The sequence below is a fragment of the Gorilla gorilla genome, chromosome 8 (assembly GCF_029281585.2).
Source record: "Gorilla gorilla gorilla isolate KB3781 chromosome 8, NHGRI_mGorGor1-v2.1_pri, whole genome shotgun sequence".
Classification (NCBI taxonomy): Eukaryota; Metazoa; Chordata; class Mammalia; order Primates; family Hominidae; genus Gorilla; species Gorilla gorilla.
This window is the reverse complement of record NC_073232.2, coordinates 33,922,667-33,949,214: the sequence shown is the minus strand read 5'-3', so window position 1 is coordinate 33,949,214 and position 26,548 is coordinate 33,922,667. Positions and strand designations below refer to the sequence as shown.

The 26,548-nt window shown below is 42.7% G+C and overlaps 1 protein-coding gene across 5 annotated transcripts in view; it reads left to right on the top strand.

The window, feature by feature from the left end:
• Window positions 1–483: 483 nt before the first annotated feature.
• PRTFDC1 (phosphoribosyl transferase domain containing 1) overlaps window positions 484–26,548 on the top strand; it is a 104,264-nt gene continuing 78,199 nt past the window's right edge. For 2 of the 5 annotated variants that reach the window (XM_004049174.5, XM_063709956.1), the window contains exons 1-3: window positions 1,127–1,295; window positions 11,379–11,485; window positions 16,458–16,641. In XM_004049174.5, coding sequence (XP_004049222.1) covers window positions 1,248–1,295; window positions 11,379–11,485; window positions 16,458–16,641 — 339 coding nt within the window. In that variant the 5' untranslated portion in view covers window positions 1,127–1,247. Of the gene's footprint in view, window positions 600–1,126; window positions 1,296–2,215; window positions 2,273–11,378; window positions 11,486–16,457; window positions 16,642–26,548 lie in introns of those variants that run through there. The other 3 variants (XM_063709954.1, XM_063709955.1, XR_008668753.2) reach the window with 3 other exon arrangements.

Genomic DNA, 26,548 nt, shown 5'->3' with positions numbered 1-26,548 from the left:
GAACGTCATTAACCGATTGATAACTATTTCCCCTTTAAACTAGGCAAAATCAGCATTCCTCTCCCCTCTGTGTGCCAGAATTCGAAGATGAACAAAAGACGCCTGAATCAGGAAAACTGTGTTAAGTTCTCTTGGATTCAGGGCTTTGACCCGAGTTGGGCTGAGTGAATGAAGACGCTGGTGAGATGTCAGGGACCTGGGGAATGAAGACACACCCAGAAAAAGCAGGAACCTGCAGGAGTGGACAAAGAACTGGAGCATAGGCGTGTGAGAGGGGTTGAAATGAACAACAGACTCATACAAGAAGGATTTCTAATCAGAAAAGAGCGATTGCTTTATTAAAGCTGCAACCTGGAACAATTACAATCTGACCAGATGTTCTTGCAAAACTGGTAAAGCAGAGAATGTGTAAAAATCTCTCCCCCTCCTCCCCTGAATGCATTTGACGAAAGGCCGAAAGGCTGGATCCTCAAAGCCCAGATCTGATCACTGCAGATCCAGGCCACCCTAAAAGCAATCAGGTGTAATCTTTCCAGCTCCAGGCCCTGGGATGAGGGAGGTGGGGGAAGGTGGAGAAAGGTGGAGGAAGATGGAAGGAGGTGAGGGGAGGTGGAGGGAGGTGAGGGGAGGTGGAGGGAGGTGAGCGGAGGTGGAGAGAGGTGGGTGGCGGCTCCAAGGTTTGAAAACACATCCAGGACACTTCCCATCCTCCAAGAGCACGCTGGCTCACAGGCTCTTTCACGCTTCTGCTTGGGACAATCGCGTGCATGAAATCTGGCAGGGAGGAGTCAAGGAGATTGTTAGCCCGAGGGCTGGGACGGTGGATCTGGGAATCAGGGGCCTGGGGGACACGTTCTCTTCCTGCCGCGGGCTTCCTGCTCCGGAGTTCCCGCGGGGCCTGGCGGCGGGGCCGGGGGCTGCACGCGACCATCCGGCAGGGGGCGGCGGCGACAGCGGCGGCCGCAAGGGACGCGTCCGGGGCCCGCGCTCAGGGGGAGCGGTAGCGGCTTGGCAGCTGCTACCCGCGCCCCCGCGGCCTAGCCAGGGGAGGGGGCGCAGCGCCAGGGCCATGGATCCGCGTCAGGCCGCTGCTTCCCGCCGGCGGGCCCGGGGCGGGGCGGACCCGTCCCCATCCCCGTCCCCGTCCCCGTCCCCATCCCCATCCCCACGTCCCATCCCCCACGCAGCCTTCGCCCTCCCTGCTCCTTCCCGCGCCGTCTTCCCTTCCCGCGTTCCCCGGGAGAAACATGGCCGGGAGCAGCGAGGAGGTGCCAGACTACGGGCGAGGCGTCGTGGTAAATGCAAACTCCCGATTTTGGGGCTCGGCCCGCTCCCCTCCCTCCCTGGCACCCTGCTTGTAGATTAAATGCTAGCCGTGCGTCGGGGGAGAGAGAGGGCCACCGCTTTGTTCTCCCTCCCGGCGGGGATCGCTTCCATCCTCGGACCCGGGCCTCCTCTCCCCGCCCCCAATCTGACGAAACGCTGAGTCCCGTCCCTTCACCCCGAGTTCCCAGCGTCCCCCCGTGTCCTCCGGCCGGTAGCTCGCTCCTGCAGCGTCCCGCCGGCGCCCAGCCGTCCCCATCCCCGCGAGCTACGGGGAGCCGCTTCTGCGAGCCCGGCAGGGCCCCAGAGACCCCCGCGTGCTGCTCTGGAGGCCTCCTTCTTCCTGGGCCTCCTCTTGACTCCTCCAGGGCGGGCTTCAAGTTTTGTTTTTAAAAAGGACACTGAGGGGTTTTGAAGGCAGCTAGGAAATAAAGTAGCTCAAGTGGACAGAGCTTGAGATTTGAAGCCTTTGGTACCCAGGTTGGGGGCTCTCTGGCAGTGGAGGCCTCTGCAGGAGCTCTAGGACACGCTGGCGGCTCCTGAGTGACCTATGGCTTGTCTGTAAAAGGGAGCAACAGCAAGCTGGGCTCTGGAGCCAACTGGGAGGATGCATGTAAAATATCTAGCAGTGTGTCCGGATGGGAGGGTGTGGGGTGCTGGTTTCCCAGAACTGAGCCTCATTAACCCTGAGAATCCTGACGGTGTCAGCCAGAGGGTACCCATCTCTCAGTGTGCTAGGATCCAACCCGTTCTTGACCTTGTGGCCACGTCCTCCCTGCTCCCTGAGCAGTGGTTTTCCTAGAAGGTGGTGGTTATAACTTGTGTCAGGTTCAATGTGAAACTCAATGGTGGTGAGGATGGTGGGTGGGGCTAACTTGCCATCTCTTTCCAGGGATCAGCTTGTCATTCACAGATAATCTGTTTATGAATATGAATGGCCTGAACTAAAGTAAGTGGGCTGGGGAGGGAAACGTGCCACATTCAGACAGAACGGGTCAGGTTGAAATGTGGGGCTCAGTGCTTAATTTAACAGCAGGACCTTTCCTTCTGAAAGGATGAGGAGTTGATTTATTCATTCCACACGTTTATTGTCCTGCTGGGTTGTAGGAGGTGCTGTAGGCTCTGGGGTGCAAAAGACAAAGGCCTTGTCTTCATGAGCTTGAGTTCTAGAGAAGACACAGGCAAGCAGTGTGTAAACAAATAGAGAAAATTTCAAATAGAGATATGTGCAATAGGAGGAGGGTAACAGGATAGAGGGTAACTGGAGGAGAAGGGGGGAGTGATGCTTTTGCTCAGGTGGTCAGGGCAGCCTCTCTGCGGTGACCTTTGAACCAAGATCTGAAGGGTACACAGGAGTAGCCATGTGGACTGCAGGCAGAGACCCGCATACCAAATGCAAAAGAATCATTGTATCCGATTTATGCTTTTACAGAAACCATTCCAGTTGCCCCAGGAGGAGGGGCAAGCCTAGCGGTGCGATGGATAGGAGGGGGACTAAAACGCAAAAATGGCCATCATTAAGTTTGTTCTGGACAAATTGAGTTTGCAGTGCCTGTAAGGCCCACAGGTTGGCCTGCACTGTAGGCAATTTGAAATTCACATTTGGAATTCGGGAGAGTGATTGGAGAGATTTGGAAATCATCAGCAAAAAGAATAATATTTAATGTTCGGGAGTGCTCAGTGAATATGGAAAAAACAATTAAAGCAACTGTTAAGGATGGAAGCCTGGAAAGTCCCAAATATAAGAGGCTGCCTGTGGGGGAGAAGCTGTTTGAAGGAACCGAGAAAGAACTTTGAAGGGTGGGAGGGCAGGCAGCGTGGTGGGTGCCTTGGGAATAGAGCATTGTTGAGCAGGAGGGGCGGGGTCAAGAGGTCATCAGAAGTGTCAGATGCTACAGGGACAGCAAGTTGGATACCAAGATGGAAAACAGCCACTGTATTTAACAATTACAAAGCCATTTGTAGGAAGAAGCTTTTAAACAACCACTGCATTGGTAGAATGGTTAAAATATAGTACAAGTTGAGCATCCCTAATCCAAAAATCCAAAATCCGAAATGCTCCAAAATCTGAAACTTTCTGAGCACTGACATGATGCTGAAAGGAGATGCTCACTGGAGCATTTTGGATTTCGGATTTTCAGATTAGGGATGCTCAACCAGGAAGTATAATGCAAATATTCCAAAATCCAAAGGAGAAAAAATCAGAAATTGGAAACGCATCTGATCCCAAGCATTTTGGATAAGGGGTACTCAACTTGTACTACCGTAACATACTACATACTTTTAGAAAAGAATAAGGTGAATCTAGATGCACTGATAGAGTAGGTAAATTGTTGAACTCTAAAAAACAAGTGAGAGAACACTGTAAATAGCCCAGTCTATTGGTGTCAACAGAGGTCCTCTTGGAAGCAAGGTAATTTTTTGAAAGATGCAAAGAGGTAGTGAGAGGGGTATAAAGAGAGTAGAGGGCCAGGTGAGGTGGCTCATACCTGTAATCCCACCACTTTGGGAGGCCAAGGTGGGTGGATCACCTGAGGTCAGGAGTTCAATACAATCCTGACCAACATCGTAAAACCTTGCTGCTACTAAAAATACAAAATTAGCTGGGCATGGTAGTGCATGCCTGTAATCACAGCTACTTGGGAGGCAGAAGCAGGAGAATTGCTTGAATCCGGAAGGTGGAGGTTGCAGCAATCCAAGATTGCACCATTGCATTCCAGGCAACAAGAGTGAAACTCCTTCTTAAAAAAATAAAATAAAATAAAATAAATAAATAAATAAACAAAAAAAATGAGTATAAACTGTACCAGCTGCCAAGGGGCTTGGTGCTTGCATGAGAGTCCACAAAGGTTGGAAATAATCCACGTATAATGGAGATAGTCCCTACATTTACATCCTTTTCTCCAGTAGAACTTGGAATAATTAGATTAACCTCAAGTTGGATATAAGCAGGCAATTTCAGAGCGAATCAAAGTTGCTGGTAGAAGGCAGCTCATGGTGTGTAAGGCAGGAGGGAAGGGAGAGCTGGAGAGGGTGAGTTTACTGGGAGAATAGAAAGCTCTCAAGGATGGGATACAAAAAATCAAATTAGTACCAGTTTTAAAAAGGGCAGATGGCTGGGAGTGGTGGCTCACACCTGTAATCCCAGCACTTTGGGAGGCCGAGAGAGCGAATCACTTGAGCCCAGGAGTTCGAGACCAGCCTGGGCAGCCAACCCTCTCTCTACAAAAAATTCAAAACTTAGCCGGGCGTGGTGGTGCATGCCTGTAGTCCCAGCTACCGGGGAGGCTGAGGTGGGAGAAGCACCTGAGCCCAGGAAGTCAAGGCTGCAGTGAGCCATGAGCGTGCCACTGCATTCCAGCCTGGGTGTCAGAGTGAGACCCTATCTCAAAAAAGGGGCAGAGGGCAGGTAATAATAGCAAGCATTTCTTGAGCACAAATCTGTAAGGGAGGTCTAGTGTACTCCCCATTTTACAGAAGAGGAAACTGAGGCACCGAGAGATTAAGTAAATCACCCAGGTCGCATAAGTAGCAAATGGCAGAAGCTGGATTTGAACCAGCTTTCAATCACTATACTACATAGGAAGCTGTGATTCCAGGATGGAATTTCAGGGTTGGGGCCGTCTGTAGGACTGGTCTGGCTATGTGAACGTATTGCTAAATGGGGAATAAAGATGTGATTTGAGCTAAGGATGTAGTTTGAGCTAAGGCTGGTGAAGGAGCTACAAGATGAAGTCGTTGGAAAGATTGTTGAGGTAGGCATTGGAGTAAATCACCCAAGGAATTGTCCAGGAATGAGGTAGAGAAGAAAATTCCGAGTTGGTAGAAATCTGTTGATAAAGATGGCAAGGGATGTAGAGTCAGATGATATAAATATAAAACGAGAAGTAAAGTTTGTGCAAGAGAAGGGAATATTAAGAGATTTAAGATGGCTCTTGCCTATAAATTGGCTTTTGGTTGAACTGGGGAGGTAGGACATTTCTACCATTAACAATAAATGGTAGCAAATGCAAATTGCCACATAAGAGAGGTAGATCCTAAGGTCAGAAATTTTGCTCGGAGTTGGCTTGTCACTTGATCTGGAGCTAATACAGTCACCAGATTCCTGGTTGATACCTCTTTGTTACTTCTCAGGGAGAGATAAAGATCTTCTCTATCCACCTGGCTTTTGGGGATTGGGTTATTAGACATGTTTTTGTTTGTTTGTTTTTGTCTGGTTTGGTTTTGCCAAACGATTATCAACTGAGCCATTATTAGTACTTACCTAAGTGAGTTTGGTAGGAATCAGGAGAAGAGAGAAATCAGAAATGATTGTTGTGTTTCTGTTATGGCTGGCTTCCCGTCACCCCCCGTGAAAATACGGCAGTATCAGAGATAAGTAATCAGGTAATATCAGAGATAAGTAATCCATCGAAAGCACAGCTCTACTAGGTGGTAATGAGTTTTCCTTCTGAGGGGCAAACCCACCACAGAAGAGGAAGGCATGTGGATAGGAGGTGGTTGGCCTGTCGAGCTTCCTTCATTCCTCTGTGAGCAGAACCTGGGAATCTTTTAGCAAACCACTTGTCCCCACTTTTCAAGATGTGTGGTTGTGAGGTGGGGCCCTTCCCAGGGTACCTCCCTCCCTGGCTCTAGGGCTAGGACAGGAATCCCAGAATTCCTGTCTGGGATTCTTTGAATTAGAGGGAAGGGATGAGACCCCCTTTCTCTTGCTGGTGGAGGACAGATGAGAGCTATGGCCTGAAGGAAGAACAGGGCCAATCTGTGGAGCTCAGCAGGGGAGAGGAGCAGAGATTAGTTTCTTGTATGTGTTTTCTCCCTTAGGGAGAAAAATAATGCAAAAAATAGCCTAAGCACAAAAAAAAATTATTTTTAATGACTTACAAAGTTTTCGGTGCATCTTCAGTGAGAAAAAGAGAATCAGAATTAGTTCTGGGATTTGGATGTTGCATAAAATGACTCAGTTAATGGGTTTGTCACTTCCCCCAGCTTGGCTATGTTTTGCTGTTTTGAACAGAGAAAGCATTGTACTGAATACACTTAGAGCATATTATCTGTGATACTGAAACTATCTACAGACTCTGGTTTTGATTTTTTAAAAAGCAAGTGAATAACAGTTATCTACAGTTCATAGCAACCTCCATTCCTGCAGGTTTTGATTTATTTACAACACGATTTGCATGCACCATTGAAGTTAGCAAAGCATAAACCAGTATTTCCATCATCTTGAATCGACTTTCATCTCAACAATGAAAACTCACTATTTAAGATTAATTGAAAATAATGGCCAATTTGGATTATAGAACAGTTTTAGAGAAATATATTTCTTCTACTTTTATACTTTTTGTTTTGTTTTCTTGAGACAATCTCACTTTGCTGCCCAGGCTGGAGGGCAGTGACGCGATCATGGCTTACTACAGCCTTGACCTCCTAGGCTCAAGCGATCCTCCTGCCTCAGCTTCCCAAGTAGCTGAAACTACAGGCACACGCCCTCACACCAGAACAATTTTTTTTTTTTTTAATTTTTTGTAGAGATGGGTTCTCATTATATTACCCAGGCTGGTCTCACACTCTTGGGCTCAAGTGATCCTCCCACTTCAGCCTCCCAAAGTGTTGGGATTACAGGCATGAGCCAATGTGCCAGGCCTCAAATGTATAGTTTTAACTAAGATAATAACACTGGCATATAGGTTTGAGGCACTTCTTTAGATGAATTAAAACATATGATTTGTTGTTAAATGATTGATGTTTCAGTTCATCTAAATGATTAGCATTTATTGCATAAGTACTGTAGACCAGAAACTGATATGAGTCTTACATTCATTATCTTATTTAATGCTCACCATAGCCACATGAAGCAGGCACTAACTCCATTTCATAGATGAATACACTAAGAGAATTTAATATGCCCAAGGTCTCATGGCTGGCAGGCTTGTCCCAGGTGTGTGAGATTTCCATGTCCATGCTTTTAACACACTACTCTGTGCGGCCTCTGGGCTATGGATCCATATTACAGTTCATAGGTTTGTTTCATTTGTGATTTTCTTATCATTTTTTTCCTATTTTTGGCATTCACTTTTGAGACTTTTAGTCTGTTTCCTTTTTTTGGCATTATGCGTCAAACATCATGTATTATACATCATGCAGTGTTCCAGGTATTCTAAGTACATTATCCTTACAATAACCCTATCCATAGGTTTTACTGTGTCTTATTTAAAGCAAGGGGAAACTGGATCTCAGAGACGGTAAGTCATCTCCCTAACATCACAGTAGTAAGTGTCAGAGCCAAACTCTTGAACATGGAGTGGAGAGTATGCTCCAAGATTCAACCAGAACGGGGGCAGTAAAGGATTGATGTGGTTGGAGGAATGGATTCAGAAGACCACTAGTTAATGGTGCCACTGGTGGAGGAGCTCCAGAAAGTGGGGTAGATAGTACATGTGGTCTGGAAGGCGATCCAGAAAGTGCTGTACACTTGGATGATCCCCCTGGGGCCTGGGGCCAGTCAGGGTTCTCCTGGTCTGGTCTTTACTGTGGCCTGCCAGAGGCTCTCCTAGAATCTCCTCATGTACAGCTGGTAGTCTAGACTCAGGCCAGCTGCTGTAGTGTTAGAGGTTATAGCAGGTACAAGGAGTTCTCAGGGTGGCAGCCAGAGGAGCTTGGTGCAAATCCAGCAGTCCCACCGGCCAGTTTGATGGTAGAGGGAGAGCAAACGAGACACTTTTCAAATCAAATATGCAGATTGACCAGACATGATGGCTCACACTTATAATCCCAGTGTTTTGGGAGGCCAAGGTGGGAGGATCCCTTCAGGCCAGGAGTTTGAGACCAGCCTGGGCAACATAGCCAGACCTCATCTCTACAAAAAAAATTAAGAAAATAAGCTGAGCGTGGTTGTCCACTCCTTATCTCCAGCTACTTGGGAGGCTGAGGTGGGAGGATCGCGTGAGCCTAAAAGTTCGAGGCTGCAGTGAGCTATGATTGTGGTACTCCACTCCAGCCTAGGCAACAGAGGGAGATTCTGTCTCTTAAAAAATAACATAGATGATATACACCATGTGGCCATCAGTCAGCCAATGGATATGACATATTGGAATCTCCAGAACCTTGAACAGTGGTGCTCTTTATCACAAGGAGACAAACTGAGTTCAGGTTGGAGTTCAGGTTTTCAGGTAGCCGGAAGATGGAGACTGTGTCATCCATTCATTCATTTAACATTTTTGAGCACTTACCATATTCCAGATCAGCATTCTGGGCACTGAGGAATTCAACAATGAATCAGAAAAAGTCTCCGCCAGAAGGAGCTCATGTTCTGACAGAACACACCCATGCACACACACGTCATCCCATGGTAAACAGGGTATGAAGGTCAGGGAAGGCCTCTTTGCAGAGGTGACATTGAATGGAGACTTGAAAGAAGTAGAGGACAGCCATGTGGAAATCTAGAGGAAGAGTGTTGCAGGCAAGAGGAGGCGCCAGTGCAAAGCTCAGGAGGCAGGGGTGTGATTGGCAGATCAGAGGACTTGAAAGAGAGCAGCTGCTGAAGCAGAGGGAAGAGGAAGAGTGCCAGGAATGAGTCAGACAAGGTAATCCCTGGTGAGCCACAGTGAGGACTCTGGTCTTTACTTGGAGTAAAGTGATAAGCCCTTGAAAAAAATCTAAGCAGAAGGCTGCCATGATAGGATGTCCTTTGTTTTTTATTTTTATTTTTTGAGAGACAAGGTCTTGCTCTGTCACCCAGGCTGGAGTGCAGTGGCACAGTCATAGCTCACTGCAGCCTCGAACTCCCGGGCTCAAGTGATCCTCCTACCTTGGCCTCCTGAGTAGCTCGGCCTACAGGCACACAACACCTTGCCTGGCTAATTTTTTAATTTTTTGCAGAAACAGGATCTTGCTGTGTTGCTCAGGCTGATCTCTAACTCCTCGCCTCAAGGGGTCTTCCCGCCTCAGCCTCTCAAGTGCTGGGATTACAGGCATGAGCCACTGTACCTGGCTATGATGTGCATTTTTAAAGGAGCATGCCCGCTTCCAAGTGGAGGGGCTGCAAAGTGGAAGCAGGGAGGCAAGTGCAGTGGCTCCTGGGACAGTCCTGGGAGAAATCATGGTGGCAATGGACTGGCCTGGGGGTGGGGGAACAGCAGTGGAGGTGCCGAGAGGTGGTCCTGGATAAATTTCGAGGGAGTTGAAGATAGTTGTCTGCTGTGTTGCCTGAGGGGGATGAAAGAAAGGAGTCAGTGACAATTCCAAGGGACAGGAGCCTTCTCAAGGATCCTGCATGAGAGCCTTGGGTAAGACAGAGACCTACAAGGGGCACCAGGAATTTGGGAAAGAAGATCAGAGGCTGGGGGCAGTCAGCAAGGCCTCCAGGAAGAAGTGGGGTGTGACCTGGGCTTCTGAGTTCAGAATACAGAGGTAGAGGAGGAAAGGGCGAGAGAGAATGAAGGGGTGCACGGCAAATGAATGAATGAAACCCAGAGCTGGGAAGGATCCTGACTTGACTGCAGACCATTCTGAAGGCAGGAAGCAAAGGTGTAGGGAGTTGTGCTGGAAAATTAGGGTGGGTCTGCATTGTGAAAGGCCTCAGAAGCTCAAAGCTGGACAGAGGAGTCAAAGTGTGCAGGAGTGAGTAAAGAATGGGAAACTGAGGCCAGTTGTGCTGGCTAATGCCTGTAATCCCAGCACTTTGGGAGGCTAAGGCAGGCGGATGGCTTGAGTCCATGAGCTCAAGACCAGCCTGGGCAACCTGGCAAAACCCCATCTCTACAAAAAACACATGAACATTAGCTGGGCATGGTGGCACACCCCTGTGGTCCCAGCTACTCAGGGGACTGAGGCTGGACGATCAGTTGAACCTGGGAGGCAGGGTTGCAGTGAGCAGAGATCGCACCACTGCACTCCAGCCTGGGTGACAGTGCGGGACCCTGTCTCAGAGAGAAAAAAAAAAAAAAAAAAGAGTGGGAAACTGGAATACAGCTAGAGTATGATCTGAGTGTGTAACACTTCATTGTTACATCTTTTCTTGATGTTCCAAAAGTAAAAGTAACTCCACCTTCACCTTCCATTTCTCCCCCACCTCTTTACTATTCTAACCGTAAAACTAGCACATCAAGTCCTAAGCGAGAGGGAGACTTACTATCAGTCCATCCACTATGTGAATAGGCCAATTTTCTGGACCATCAGTTTCTAATAGGACGGTTTAAGTGTCCAACATAGTACATCCTTTTAAAGTCTTTACTATAGTGACTAGACATTCAAAAGTTTGGGTCTACTCTGATCCCAGGAGATACGTACTTTTAATAAGAAATCTTTTCCAGGCAGATGAGGCACTTACAATGAATAGAAATGTAATAGTATGTATAATATAATAATGATACTGCATGTATTTTAGAATTACAAATATGTTGTTTAATATATTTATATTTAAATATATTATATATTATAAATATATAATTTGGAGAAAAATTATATATTACACATATGCCCTCACAAATAATGCTATCGGGTTAGCTATAAAACACTGACTTTATATTTTTATTGTATGATAGGCCAGGCGTGGTGGCTCATGCCTGTAAACCCAGCACTTTAGGAAGCTGAGGCAGGTGAATCACTTGAGGTCAGGAGTTCAAGACCAGCCTGGCCAACATGGCAAAACCTCGTCTCCACTGAAAATACAAAAATTAGCTGGGCATAGTGGCACGTGCCTGTAGTCCCAGCTCCTCGGGAGGCTGAGGCAGAAGAATTGATTGAACCTGGGAAACAGAGGTTGCAGTGAGCTGAGATCACCCCACTGCACTCCAGCCTGGGTGACAGAGAAAGACTCTGTCTCAAAGTCTCAAACAAAACAAAACAAATATTTTATGATGCCAATAGTTGGGAATGGAGTGCTCTGTTCACTTTAGTACTGCGCCTTGTATCAGGTTGTGGAAACAAATAACCTTGTTCCACTAAACTTTTCATAAGTTGAGGGAATTCTCCTCTCAAGTGATACTCTTTTGTTATGTTTTAAACAAATTTCTGATGAAAAAATACCATAACCAAAATAATTTGATTTGCAGATTATGGACAATTGGCCAGGGTATGACTTGAATTTATTCACGTACCCACAGCACTATTATGGAGACTTGGAATATGTCCTCATCCCTCATGGCATCATTGTGGACAGGTGAGTGTGATTTCCTTTGTCAATCTTGGTCCTGCACTGGGCCGGCCCACACTTGTGTGAATCCCACAATATACTTTAGGACCCTATTCCTGAGCTGCTTTTTATAGTGGTAGAGAGAACTTTTATATAGGGCAGTGAATTTGGAATAAAATGAATGTATGCTTAAATTGAATGGTTTACCTGGACATTTGTTCAGGCGGTATGGTAATATGGTAAGAAGGATATACATACATAAGCTATTATAAGTAACAGCCTCAAAATAACAATGTCCTAAGATGGCTTTTCCGTGGCAAAGAAGTCCCACCCTCACAGAGGGGGGACGTTCCGTGATCAAATATACTTTGGAAATTTTGTGTCTCCCATATTTTTGTCTCTCAGTTGACAAATCAAAACAAACATTAGCATATTGAAAATACGGAAATTCCAGCCAAAAGAAAAGAAGAACACAGAAAAGAAACCTGCTTGACTTTAACAATTAAAGCAACCTTTTTTTGTGCAAAGGGAGACTTTGTACTCAGTTTACCTATTTACAACTCTCAGAAGAGATTTCCCTTAACACCAGTTTGGGAAGCTCCTAATTTAAACAAATTCTTGCATTTCTTACCTGAATTTTCTAATTTAAAATTAATTTAAAATCAGTCAGAACATGATTGACTCCTGGGTAGGGGGTAGGGTTACCCTAAGCCTTTTCTTTGTACAAGAGAATCATCCAGTAAACTTGTTAAAATGCATATTCTTAAGCTTTATGTCTAGAAATTTCAAATCGATATTCTAGGGTGGGGCCCAAGAATGTCCGTTTTCACCTTTGAAATAAATTTATAAGCCAGGGGCTATGGCATGCACCTGTAATCCAGGCTACTCCAGAGGCTGAAGTGTGGGGATCACTTGAACCCAAAAATTTGAGACTAACCTGGGCTAATCTCAAATACTGAGATCTTGTCTCAAAAAAAAAAAAAATTAAGATGTAATTTACAGGGCTGGGTACAGTGTCTCGTTCCTGTAATCCCAGCACTTTGGGAGGCTGAGGCAAGAGGACTGTTTGAACCAGGAGTTTGAGACCAGCCTGGGCAATGTAGTGAGAACCCGTCTCTACAAAAAAATAAAAAACATTAGTCAGGCATAGTAGCACGGGCCTGTAGTCCCAGCTACTAGGGAGGCTAAGGCGAGAGGATCACTTGAGTCTGGGAGGTCAAGGCTGCAGTGAGCCATGATCACACCACTGCACTCTAGCCTGGGGAACAGAGCGAGACCTTGTCTCAAACACACACACACACACACACACACACACACACACGATTAATTTATATACTACTGCACAAAATTCACCCATTGCAGGTGAACGACTAAATGATTTTTAGTAAATTTTTATGGTCAGGCAACCATCAGCACCATCCAGTTTTACATTTCCATCATCCCCAAAAGTTTGTTTGCAGCCAATCCCTGCTCCCACTTCCAGCATCTTTTTCTATAAATTTGTCTTTTCTGGCCATTTTGCATAAGGAAATCGTACAATAGCTAATTATTGATTGACCAGTTGATGTACATTTGGATGTCCCATTTTTGGCTATTGTGGAAATGCTTCTATAAACATTCACATGTAAGTTTTGTGTGGACATATCTTTTCATTTCTCTTGGATGGATTTCTCATTGTGGAATTCTGGGTTTTCTGGTAAGTGTAAGAAACTGCCAATTATTTTCCAAAGTGGCTGCACCTTGTTACATTGCCACCAGCAGCATATGAAGGTTTCAGTTTTTCCACATACTTGCCAACATTGAATATTGTCTGTCCTTTTGATTATAGCCATTCTTGTGGCTGTCTAATGGTATCTCACCGTGGTTTTAATTTGTATTTTCCTAATCATTAGTATACTTGTTAGCTATTCATAAGCCTTCTTTGGAGAGAGGTCTTTTCAAGTCTTTTGCCAATTTTTAAATTCAATTATTCATCTTCTTATTGAACTGTAAGAGTTCTTTATATATTTTGGATAATAGTCCTTTATCAGATATATGATTTGCAAATATTTACTCCCAGCCTATGGTTTGTCTTACTATTTTCTTACTGGTATCTTTTAAGAAGAATGTGTATCCTGCTGTTGTGGGGTGAAGTATTGTATATGTGTTAATTAGATCCAGTCAGTTGATGGTGCTTCTCAGTTCAACTATGTGCTTACTGATTCTCTGACTGTTGGACCTGTCAATTACTGATAGAGGGGATGTTAAAGTCTCCAAATAGTGCATTTGCCTGTTTCTCCTTGCAGTTCTATTAGGTTTTTGACACTTTGTTTTTAGGAGCATATGTATTAGGAATTGTTATGTCTCTTTGGATAATCGACCTCCTTATTATTGTGTAATGATGCTCTTTATCCCTGCATATTCCTTATCAGAAGTCTGCTCTGTCTGAAATTAAAATAGCTACTCCAACTTTCTTTTGATTAATGTTAGCATGGCATGTCTTACTCCATCCCTTTAATCTATCTGTGTTTTTATATTTATATTTAAAGTGAGTTTCTTTTTCTTTTTTTTTTTTTTTTTTTTTGAGATAGAGTCTCACTCTGTCACCCAGGCTGGAGTGCAGTGGCACAATCTCGGCTCACTGCAACCTCCAACTCCCGGGTTCCAGTGAACCTCCTGCCTCAGCCTCCCAAGTAGCTGGGATTACAAGCATGCACCACCACACCTGGCTAATTTTTTGTATTTTTAGTAGAGATGGGGTTTCACCATGTTGGCCAGGATGGTCTTGATCTCCCGACCTGAAGGGATCTGCCTGCCTCGGCCTCCCAAAGTGCTGGGATTATAGGTGTAAGCCATAAAGTGAGTTTCTTGTAGGCAATATACAGTTAGATCTTTTTTTAATCCACCCTGACAGTCTGTCTTTTAATTGCTATATTTAGACCATTCATATTTAAAATGAGTATTGATATAATGTTTAGTATCTATCGTATTTATAACTATTTTCTATTCATTGCTGTTGTTGTTTCCTTTTTTGTCTTCTGCTCTGTGAAATTCTACTTTTTTTTTTTTTTTTTTTTTTTTTGAGTCAGAGTTTCGCTCTTGTCACCCAGACTGGAGTGCAATAGCACAGTCTGGGCTTACTGCAACCTCCGCCTCCTGGGTTCAAGTGATTCTCCCGCCTCAGCTTCCTGAGTAGCTGGGATTACAGGCGCAGACCACCAAGCCCGGCTAATTTTTGTATTTTTAGTACAGATTGGGTTTCACCATGTTGGCCAGGCTGATCTTGAACTCCTGACCTCAAGAGATCTGCCCACCTCATTGTGTGACTTCTGATGTCTGTGAGGTTTATTTTTCTCTTGTTTTTATTTTTAAGCCTCACTTACTAGGGATCACCCTGTGTTTGAATAGCTTAGTGTTTGGCCTACAGTTGGTTAGAAGTTGTGCTCAAATACGTCAAGCCAGTAAGTCTTCCACTCTCTGCTGATGGGGGTGTGTGGGGACTTGAAAGTAGATTCAAATTTCCAACCATTTTCAAATCTTTCTGATGTTTACTTTCCCCTGAGCTTTCTTGTGCCTTCTCTGCACATGTACACAGCCTTCATTGTCCAGGGATGTGTGGGTGGCTTGAACTCACTCTGCTGTGCATATGCACAGCCTCTGGTCAATTGAGATGCATGAAGAACTTATTGTGTGCCCCTGTTCTATGACTGTCTAACCTCCTCCCTGGAACTTCCTATCAAGTCCCCAGCCAGCCTGCCAGTGCACTGCTCAGCAGTGACTGCACCTCAGGATAGTGGAGCCCTGCCACCAAGGTGACCATTTTAGCTTACAGTGTTCCCTATCAGGTGAGCTCCCTCTGGCAGTGCACCACCTTGGTGGAACTACCTGTTTGAACAACAGAGCTGGGGATGGGGGCTGGGGGGTAATAAGAGCATCCCCATACAAGAATGCCCCAGACTCATGCTGTTTCCACCCAGTGTTCAGTGTTTTCAGAATTAAATGCTTCTCAGTTTGTTGTATGCCTTTGGTTGATTTCCAACATGATGAGATGGTTGTTTTTGGCAGTTTTGCCCAGTTTTATAGTTGCTTTTCTGGAGAGGATATGTTCACCTCCTTACTTCATCATATTGGAAACAAACGTTTTTTTTTTTTTTTTGAGAAGGAAACTTGCTCCGTCGTGCAGGCTGGAGTACAGTGGTGCAATCTCAGATCATTGCAACCTCTGCCTCCTTGGTTCAAGCGATTCTCCTGCCTCAACTTCCCGAGTAGCTGGGATTACAGGCACCCGCCACCATGCCCTGCTAATTTTTGTATTTTTAGTAGAGACGGGGTTTCACCATGTTGGCCAGGCTGGTCTTGAACTCCTGACCTTAAGTGATCCGCCCATCTTGGATTTCTTAAAGTGCTGGGATTACAGGTGTGAGACACCACTCTTGGCCCAAATGTTCCTTTTTAAGGAGCATGCCAGATATTCTGATGTACATTTTTTATGATCGTATGTCTTCTTTAGAATTCAGTAAATACTGCCAGGCATGGTGGCTCATGCCTGTAATCCCAGCACTTTGGGAAGCCAAGGTGGCCAGGTCACCTGAAGTGGAGTTCGAGGAGTTCGAGACCAACCTGGCCAACATGGCAAAACCTTGTCTCTACTAAAAATACAAAAATTAGCTGAGCATAGTGGCAGGCACCTGTAATCCCAGCTACTTGGGAGACTGAGGCAGGAGAATCACTTGAACCCAGGAGGTGGAGGTTGCAGTGAGCCAAGATCGTGCCACTGCACTGCAGCCTGGGCAACAGAGTGAGACTCCATCTTAAAAAAAAAAAAAAAAGAAGAAGTATGTTTTGAACACCTTATGTTCAACCTTAACAAAGCTTTTCTATCTGTGGGTTTCTGTTTCCCAAGGTTTTCCCCACATTCCTCTGAGTAATCGAATACGTACAATACATCTTGCATTTCATTAAAGCAACATAAATACTCAGAAGTAGTTGTGCCTTAATATATCTTTTATCCTTCTTTCAGAATTGAGCGGCTGGCCAAGGATATTATGAAAGACATAGGATATAGTGACATCATGGTCCTGTGTGTGCTTAAAGGAGGTTACAAATTCTGTGCTGATCTCGTAGAACACCTTAAGAACATCAGCCGAAATTCAGATCGATTTGTCTCAATGAAGGTTGATTTCATCAGACTAAAAAGTTACAGGGTAAGTTATTACAAGTTCCGCTTTATGACATTTCATTTAACAATGCTTTAGGATAAAAGAATCAATAATGTTATGAAAATGAAGAGTGCAATTTTTAAAAATGGAGATGAAAATGAAGGGTAATTTTAATTTGCAAGAATACTGCAACCTAATATAAGAATTCAAATGATATTATTTAGGGTGTGGGGTGGGGACCTTTTCTCTATTTTCACATGTATGGGAAGACTCAGCAGTAATGATTTGTGCTTTCTTTTATGGTGATAAAGTGAGTGGTTATATCCTGGTGCCTAGCCCCACAACTGAGTGTGGTCAGAGTGTGAACACTGATTTGTTTTTTCTACTCTGGATGTCACTATGGGTCCTGGGGACCTATGGGAGGGTGTCCAGCCCAGAGAGGAGTCTTAGTACTTGGGTGGCTGCAGTTGTGGCCTGGAAGTAAAGAAGGGAAGGCTATAGGGACAGCACATTGCCAAGTGTGAGGAAACAAGGCCAGGGAGCTCCAGCAGAAGGCCCCTCCACCAGTTTACTCCATTAATTCTGGCTTTCTGTGGGCACCACTGGGCAGAATTAATGGAATTATTCTCCAAAGATGTTTCCTAACCGGATGCAGTGGCTCATGCATATAATCCCAACACTTTGGGAGGCCAAGGCAGAAGGATCCCCTGAAGCCAGGAGTTCGAGACCAGCCTGGGCAACATAATGAGACCCTGTCTATATACAAAAAGAAAATTTTTAAAATTAGCTGAGTGTGGTGGCATGTGCCTATGGTCCCAGGTACTCAAGAGGCTGAAGTGGGAGGATCGTTTGAGCCCAGGAGACGGAGGCTGCAGTGAGCTGTGATGGCACCACTGCACTCCAGCCTGGATGACAATGAAACTCTTGCCAAAAAAAAAAAAAAAGCTGTTGTTTCCTTAGTCTCCCTCCTCCTCCCTCTATGATGTTAACTTCTTTGATGCTTTTTGATTTAATGCATAGTAAAACATTAAAAATAACTTACTATTGGGTGAGGAGCTCTTGGAGTCAAACCACGAAAATATTCTCGTTGACTAAACTAACTTGACACATTTTAATTCATGAATCACTCTTTGAATTGGCCTTCTATTGCTGTGTGGCAAACTCACCACAAACGTAGTGGCTTAAACCAACATACACGTGTATTATCTTAAAGTTTCTGTAGGTCAGAAATCTGAGCATGGTGTAGCTGAGTTTTCAGCTCAGAACCTTACAGGGATGAAATCAGTGTGTTAGTTGGGATTTTGATATCATCTGAGGTTTTCAAGATCACTGACTGTTGGCAAGCTCAGTTCCCATTTCCTTGTTGACTGTAGGCTGGAGTTGGTAGACTCTCCACTCCTAGGGGTTGTCCCCAGGTGTTTGCATCAATTACCCCACAGGTCGTTCACAACACCATTAGCTGTTTGCTTCTTCAAGTCTGACGGAATAATCTTAGCCCTTCTTTTATAGCTCACCTGATTAGATCATGTTCACCCAGGTAACCTACCTTTTGATGAACTCAAAGTCACCTGACTAGTCACCTAATCTTTGGTGCGAATTCCCACCACGTTTACAAGTCTTACCCACACTCAAGTGGAGAAGATTATGCAGGGTGTGTACACCAGGGGACAGTGGTCTTCAGGGCCACCAATCTGTCTTCCACATTCCTCATGTGACTCTCAGTTGCCTCAGTTCTAGAGCAGCTGGAAATTAGTTCTGATTTCTTAAGATACTCTGTGTTTTCCTGATCACCTCTCAGGCCAGAGTGAAGCTGGTTTTTGAAGACATCTTAGCTCTAATTTCTTGGTTTTATCTTCTCCTGAGAATTTTTTCTCTCTTTAGATTATCTTCATTCTGGGTTAAATCCCTGTGCTTCCTTCATACCAGATTTCTCTCATTCACTTGACCCTGACCCTTATTATATTTGTCCCTGGTTAACAGCATTTTAAAAACCTGTTAACATTTTTTTTAATTAAAGTCAGGTTTATTGAGCCACCGTTTACATGCAGTAACATCCATCCTCTTTAGAGTCGGTGAATTTCAACAAATGCATACAATCATGTAAATCACCACAGTCAAGATATAGAACAGTTTCCTTAACAATGCAAAGAATGTCCTTGTGTCCTTCACAGTCAACCTCCTGGACCCCCAAGCCCTGGAAACCACAGATACGTTTTCTTTTCCTAAAGTTTTGCCCTTTCCAGAATGTCTTACAGATATAATCATATATCATGTAGCTTTAGTAAATCCCTAAATCATAACATAATGCATTCATCCATATTGTGTGTATTGTTGATGAAAAGAGTCAAACTCTGTAAAATATTTCAACAGATTTATTCTGAGCCAAATATGAGTGACAAGTAACCTGTGACACAGCCCTCAGGAGATCCTGAGAACATGCGTCCAAGGTGATCAGGACACAACTTGGTTTTATACATTTTAGGGAGACAGAAGTCATCAATGAATACATGTACAGTGTACGTTGGTTCGGTCTGGAAATGTGGGACAACTAGAAGCGGCAGCTTCCAGATCATGGGTAGATTAAAAGAAGTTCTGATTGGCAATTGGTTGCAAGGATTATTATCAATAGAAAGGAATGTCTGGGTTATGATAAGGGGTTGTGGAGGAAGCCAAGGTTTAATCATGCAGATGAAGCCTTCAGGTAGCAGGCTTCAGAGAGAATAGATTGTAAATGTTTCTTATCAGACCTAAGGGGTCTATTCTATCAGCAATTCCTAAAGGGAGGAGGGGATCACGAGGCATGTCTGGCTTCTTCTTCCCATCATGGCCTGAACGAGTTTTTCAGGTTAACTTTGGAATGCCCTTGGCTGAGAGGAGGGGTTCATTCCCCACAGTTGGGGGGCTTAGAATTTTATTTTTGGTTTACAGTATCAGTTCTTCTTCTTCTTCTTCTCCTTCTTCTTCTTCTTCTTCTTCTTCTTCTTTGTGTCCAGTAGAATTTGATTATATAGATAGAGTGCAGTTTGTTACTCCATTCATCAGCTGAAGGATATTTGGGTTGTTTCTATTTTGAAGCAATTAGAAGTAAAGCAGCTATAAATATTCACATGCAGGTATTTGTGTGTACTTATGACTTCACTTCCCTTGACTAAATATTTAGGGGCAAGATGGGAGGTCATATGATGAGTGTATATAATAAATTGCCTGGCCAGGTGCAGTGGCTCATGCCTGTAATCCTAGCACTTTGGCAGGCCGAGTCGGGCAGATCACCTGAGGTCAGGAGCTCAAGACCAGCTTGGTCAACATGGTGAAACCCCATCTCTACTAAAATACAAAAATTAGCCAGGCGTTGTGGCAGATACCTGTAATCCCAGCTACTCAAGAGGCTGAGGCAGGAGAATCACTTGAACCTGGGAGGCAGAGGTTGCAGTGAGCTGAGATCGTGCCACTGCACTCCAGCCTGGGCAACAGAATGAGACTCCATCTCAAAAAAAAAAAAAAAAAAAAATTGCCAAACTCTTTTCCCAAAGGATTGAATCATTTTGAATTCCCACCAGCATATGTGACAGTTCCTGTTACTCCATGTTTTCAATAATACTCAGTATTATCAGTTTTTCCTTATTTTTTTCTTGATTTTACCTGTTCTAATAGGTGATGATACCACATTGTGGTTTAATTTGCATTTCCCTAATAAATAATGATTTGAACATAGTTACATTTGCTGGTTTGCTATTCATATAGCTTTTTTGATGAAGTATTTGTTCAACTATCTTACCCATTTAAAAAATTGGGTTGTTTTCTTATTATTGTATTTGAGAGTTTTAAAAAATATATTGGCCATGAATTTTTTATTAGATATGTGTTTTGATATATTTTTTAGTCAGTGAGGTTTTTTCATTTTGTTTTTCAAAGAGCATTATTAAAAAATTTTTTAAGTTCAGTTAATCTAGTGTGTCCTTTTGTGGATCATGCTTTTGGTGTACCTAAGAAATCTGCCTAACCCAAGATCACAAAGATTTTCTCCTTTTTTTAAAAAAAGAAGTTTCATAGTTTTAGATTTAAATTTAGGTCTGTGAGACATGTCATGTTAATTTTTTACTACGATATAAGGTATGGATTGCGATTCCTTTTCTTTTCATTTTTGCATGAAGTGTTCGATTATTCCAGGATTATTTGCCAAAAAGACGATCCTTTTCCATGGAATTGCTTTTGATCTTTCACTGAAAATCAGCTTACTTTATATATGTATGTGGGTCTATTTCTGGACACTATCAGGTCTGTTTATCTACATTGTCACTGCTTTGATTATTGTAACTTTATAATAACTCTGTAAATTAAGTCGTATGTGTCCTCCAACTTTGTTCTTTTTCACGCTGCCTTGGCTATTCTTGTTCTTTGTCTTTCCATATAAATGTTAATATCATGTAGCTGATTTCTACAAAATAACACATTAGAATTTTATCAAGATTGCTTTGAATCTATAGATCAATTTGGGGGGAATTGACATTGTAACACTATTTAGTCTTCCATTCCATGAACACGGTATATCTCCTAATTTATTTAGATCTTATTTCAGTGTTTTCTGGTTTTCAAGTGTCAGATCTTAGGCATATTTGGTTAGATATATACTTATATATTTAATGATTTTGATCCTATTATATTCAGTAAGTTTTTCTTTGAATTTCAAGTTCCAATTATTTATGGGTAGTATTTAGAAATACTATTAATTTTGTTTATTGAATCCTATGACTTATGAAACTCACTTATGAGTTCTAATAGCTTTTTCATAGATTCTTTTGGGTTTTCTATGAAGATAATAATTTCTTCCTTAAATAGAGATGATTTTGCTTCTTCCTTTATACTTACAAACCTTTTATTTCTTTTTATTGCATGATCATGCCAGTTAGGACCTCCTATACACTCCTGAATATGAATGGTGGGAGAAAACATCCTTGCCTTGTTTTCAATGAGTATAATACTGACTGTTGGTTTTTTGAAGATGTTCCTTATCAGGTTAAGGAAGCTCCTTCTATTCCTAGTTTTGCAAGAGGTTTTTTCATATTTTCTTAAAAAATTATGAATGAATATCATCAGTGCTTTTTCTAGATATGTTGATATGGTAAAATACATTGATTGGTTTTCTAATGTTGGACTATCTTTCCATTAATGTAATATAATGACATATTATCCTTTTCATGTATTGGTGGATTCAACTTGCTAATTTTTTGAGGAATTTTGCATTTAAGTGCTTGGAGGATATTAAACCATAGTTTTTTGTTTTTGTTTTTTTTCTTGTAGTGCCTTTTTCTGATTCTGGTATCAGGCTTATATTGGTCTTTTAAAATAAACTGGGAAGTATTTTCTTCTCATCTTTTTTTCAGAAGAGTTTGTGTAGAATTAGTACTAATTCGTCTTTGGTATTTGGTAGAATTCACCAGTAAAACCATCTTGACATGGAGCTTTCTTTGTCAGAAGATTTTTTTAATTGGAATTAAGTTTATTTAGTAGATATGGGAGTATTCAGGCTAATAGTTTTCTCACTCTTTAATAGTTTGTGTCTTTCAAGGCATTTGTCCATTTTATCTAGTTTTTACATTTCTGGACATAAAGTTGTTTATAATATTCCCTTATTATCTTTAATCTCTGTAGTGATATTCTCTCTTTCAGTCCTGATAGTATTAAATTATATCTTCTCTCTCTTTCCTTTTCTTCACCAGTATGCCTAAAGGTTTTTCAATTTTTTTATTCTTTCAAAGAACCAATTTGTTGCTTTCTTGATTTTCTCTTTTGTGTTTATGTTTTCAGTTTCATTGATTTATGCTTTTATGTTATTTCCTTCCTTCTGTTTGTTTTGGGGTTAATTTTCTTTTATTTTCCTAGTTTCATAAAATGAAAGTTGAGTTCATAGATTTGAGATTTTCTTATTTTCTAATACTAACATATAATGCTGTAAGTTTTCCTTTAAGTACTTCTTTAGCTGCCTCTATACATTTTGATATATTGTGTTCATTTTCATTCAATTCAAACTATTTTCTAATTTCCTCTTTCACTCATTGGTTGTCTCATGTTGTTTAATTTTCAAGTATTTGGGGGATTTTCCATACATAATTCCTGTATTGTTTCTAGTTGAATTCTGTTGCAGAAACTGTATTTTGTATGATTCTAATTCTTTTAAATTTTTTGAGGCTTGTTCTATGGCCCAGGATATATTTTATATTGTGGAAACTATCACCATTGTAATCCATGTCAAACTAAATACTACTATTTCTTTCTAATTTCTCATACCTTTTCCTTGTGTATTTCTCTAAACAGCACCTCTTAAGGGTGACCACTGAAAAAATAGGAATGTTATTTATAACTTTTCAGCTAGTAAAGAGGATGAAAAGGAATAAAGGAAACTCCAAACTTGATTAATTCAATAGTAGACACAAAATAAGAAACAGGCAGCCTTATTATATTTGTATTACACATAATGAAACAGAGACCTGAGATGTTCAGTAACATGCCCAAGGTCAAGCAGCATGTAAGTGGTGGATCTAGTATTTAAATCAAAGTTCCACGCCACAGCCCAAGACTGTGACCACTGGAGCGTACAGTCTCCCTAGAGATGTGTTGAGATAAATTAGGCTAAAAGGAAGAACATTTGACCAAATGAATCAGCATTATTTTTTCTTGAGCTTTATTTTGACATTCACCTAACCCGGCTAAGCCAGCTTTTATAATTGCTGGAAGAATGACAATATCCATAAATAGACAATTACCTGCTTTTTTTCTGAAATGTTTTATATGTTGAATTAATAAGCTATCAAGTGGTACCTTCTAAGAAAATGAATATTAACACTGGGTTTTTCTGTAAATTATGGAAAACTATGCTTTTCTTTTCCTCTTTCTGCCCTGCACCATGGAGATACTCCACAAGACATGAACTTTCACTCTACCTGCTTGTTCTCTGGATTCACTTAAAGCTTGCTTGCTGCTTTTAGGAGGCCAAATCCAGAAAAATTCAGAAAGAACCTTGAGCTTCAGGCTTCATACTAACTCCTGAGCATATAGAGACTCGAATCAAAGAGAAACAGGCATAATTCAGCAGTCCCTTGAGCTACCCGATTGTGTGTGTGTGTGTGTGTGTGTGTGTGTGTGTGTGTGTGTGTGTGTACATGTGTTTAGAGTCAGGGTCTCGCTCCATCACCCAGGCTGCAGTACAGTTGTGTGATCATAGCTCACTGCAGCTTCAACCTCCCTGGGATCAAATGATCCTCCTGCCTCAACTTCCCAAACAGCTAGGACTGCAATCAGATTTAGTGTGTTTTGAGAAAGCTCTATCAGGGTGGAAGTGGGAGGCCTTTTGGGATATCTATTCTAAGGGACTTTGAGTGGAAAAACAGGAGGATTTGAGGGAAGTATTGTTAGGTGCCAGCAAGTGACTTTTTAGACAGCTTTTTTGTATGTGGATGCATTATTTGCCAAGTTTTTTCCCTTTATTCCCTCTCAAATGTTGCCCTGGTTTAAAAGCTCATTAATTTATATGCAATCCAGTGTGAGGATAAAGTGTAATTCAGAGGTGCAACATTCTGATCTCATTGTTTTCCACCAATTTGGTTAGCTAACCTCTGTACAAAGTACAATCTTCAAACTACAACTTCAAGGCTTTAAAAATTGAGGATGAATGTTATTTTAGGCAAGCCACAGTTGCCCTAGATCCTGCCCCATGTTGTTTGAATGTGCCCTGCTTTGTATGAATAATTCCTGCATGTTGGCAACACCAAGAGATTTTTTGGAGCTAAAATACAACTCACAGTGTAACCACAGTAGAGCCGAGAGATTTGCCACACAGGGGATGTGGGCCCCTGGGGAAGCTGGCGTTCGTATTAAAGAAGCTCATTAGAGCTAAGGGTTAGCCACAAACCTGCTCCCTTGAGGGAAGAGAAACGCTAAATACATTTTTTCTCTCTCATTCCCACAGTTCAGAACAAAGGGTTTAAATCAGTCAGCTCTTGTTATCTGTGCTTGTGAGGAATGGGAACAGAATGGATAAGCCAGGTCCAGTGTCTTTAGTTTTAGTGAATAGTCTTTACCCTACACCAGGGTGAACTTTTGCTGAACTGTTTCCAAGTAGCAAGGGTGCCTGGAATTGAAAGCCTCCCTTTCTTTCTTTTTTTTTTTGAGACGGAGTCTGCCTCTGTCCCCCAGGCTGGAGTGCAGTGGCTGCGATCTCGACTCACTGCAAGCTCCGCCTCCTGAGTTCACGCCATTCTCCTGCCTCAGCCTCCCGAATAGCTGGGACTACAGGCGCCCGCCACCACGCCCGGCTAATTTTTTTGTAGTTTTTTAGTAGAGACAGGGTTTCACCATGTTAGTCAGGATGGTCTTGATCTGCTGACCTCGTGATCTGCCTGTCTCGGCCTCCCAAAGTGCTGAGATTACAGCCGTGAGCCACTGTGCTCAGCCGAAAGCTTCTTTTTCTTGGCACGGTGGCTCACACCTGTAATCCCAGCACTTTGGGAGGCCGAGATGGGCCAATTACCTGAGGTCAGGAGTTCCAGGCCAGCCTGGCCAACATGGTGAAACCCCATCTCTACTAAAAATACAAAAATTAGCTGGGCGTGGTGGTGGGCACGTGTAATCCCAGCTACTTGGGAGGCTGAGGCAATAGAATCACTTGAACCCGGGAGGTGGAGGTTGCAGTGAGTTGAGATTGTGCCACTGCACTCCAGCCTGGGCAACAGAGCAAGACTCTGTCTTAAGAGAAAAAAAGAAAAAGAAAGCCTCCTTTTCTTTTTGAGACAGGAAGTCTGTGTTTAGCAGAGTCTCACCTTGGGCTTTGGGTGAAGAAAAAAGACTCCAGTTCTTTGAAGATAGTAGAAGAGTTCCTCAGTTGTTGGGGGGTGCCAGATGGGTCCAAAGTAGGTTTATAGGTAAGCACATGCACACACACATACATATTTTTAAGTAAAAATGGAGAGAAAAAATAAAGAAATAGGAAAATAGAAGAAAATAAAGGACTAGAAGAGGGAAGATGAGAGACCACAAAAATTCTAAAACTTACCATATTTCATTAAATCTAAAGGCATCATAGATTGTTACTTTATGTACCACTATGAAAGAAAAAATGCTCTAAATTAAGCCATGATTTGACATGGATTGTATGTAAGATGCATCTTGATTTGGGAGATATTATAACAAAAAATGTGTAGCTTGGAGTTAGTGAAAATTGGTAGCTCCTCATCTTTTTCAGCAATTTTATTTGCAAGTGTTCAAATAGCTGAAATATGACAGAAAACATTGTCTTTACTCTTTGGTCATTTAAAAATCTTGGGTCCTGTGCCGGGCGCAGTAGCTCACGCCTGTAATCCCAGCACTTTGGGAGGCTGAGGCAGGCAGATCACAGGGTCAAGAGATAGAGTCCATTCTGGCCAACATGGTGAAACCTCACCTCTACTAAAAGCACAAAAATTAGCTGGGCGTGGTGGTGCACACCTGTAGTCCCAGCTACTCGGGAGGCTGAGGCAGGAGAATCTCTTGAACCCAGGAGGTGGAGGTTGCAGTGAGCCAAGACTGCGCCACTGCACTCCAGCCTGGCGACAGAGCAAGACTCTGTCTCAAAAAAAAAAAATAAAATAAAATAAAATTGGGTCCCGCAATATCACTTCAATACTCTTTTGCAAACAGTTGGGTATTTCTTTGAAGCTACAGATTTTTTCCATGTTAGTGTCTAAAATATTTTTTAACATCCTCAAAACATTTTTGCAGACTTCAAAGGGAGAGTTATTAACTAAACAGTACATCAGGAATAGGCCTGGGTGGTTTGAATCAGTTCATATAAATCATTAAAAATTAATCAGAAGTATTTATGAAAACCAGAACATAATTTCTCTGTGACCTCTGGATAGAAACGCTGAAACATCTGTCTTGTTCCTATGTGTACTGAAACAAAGAGTATTGACGGTCCTGT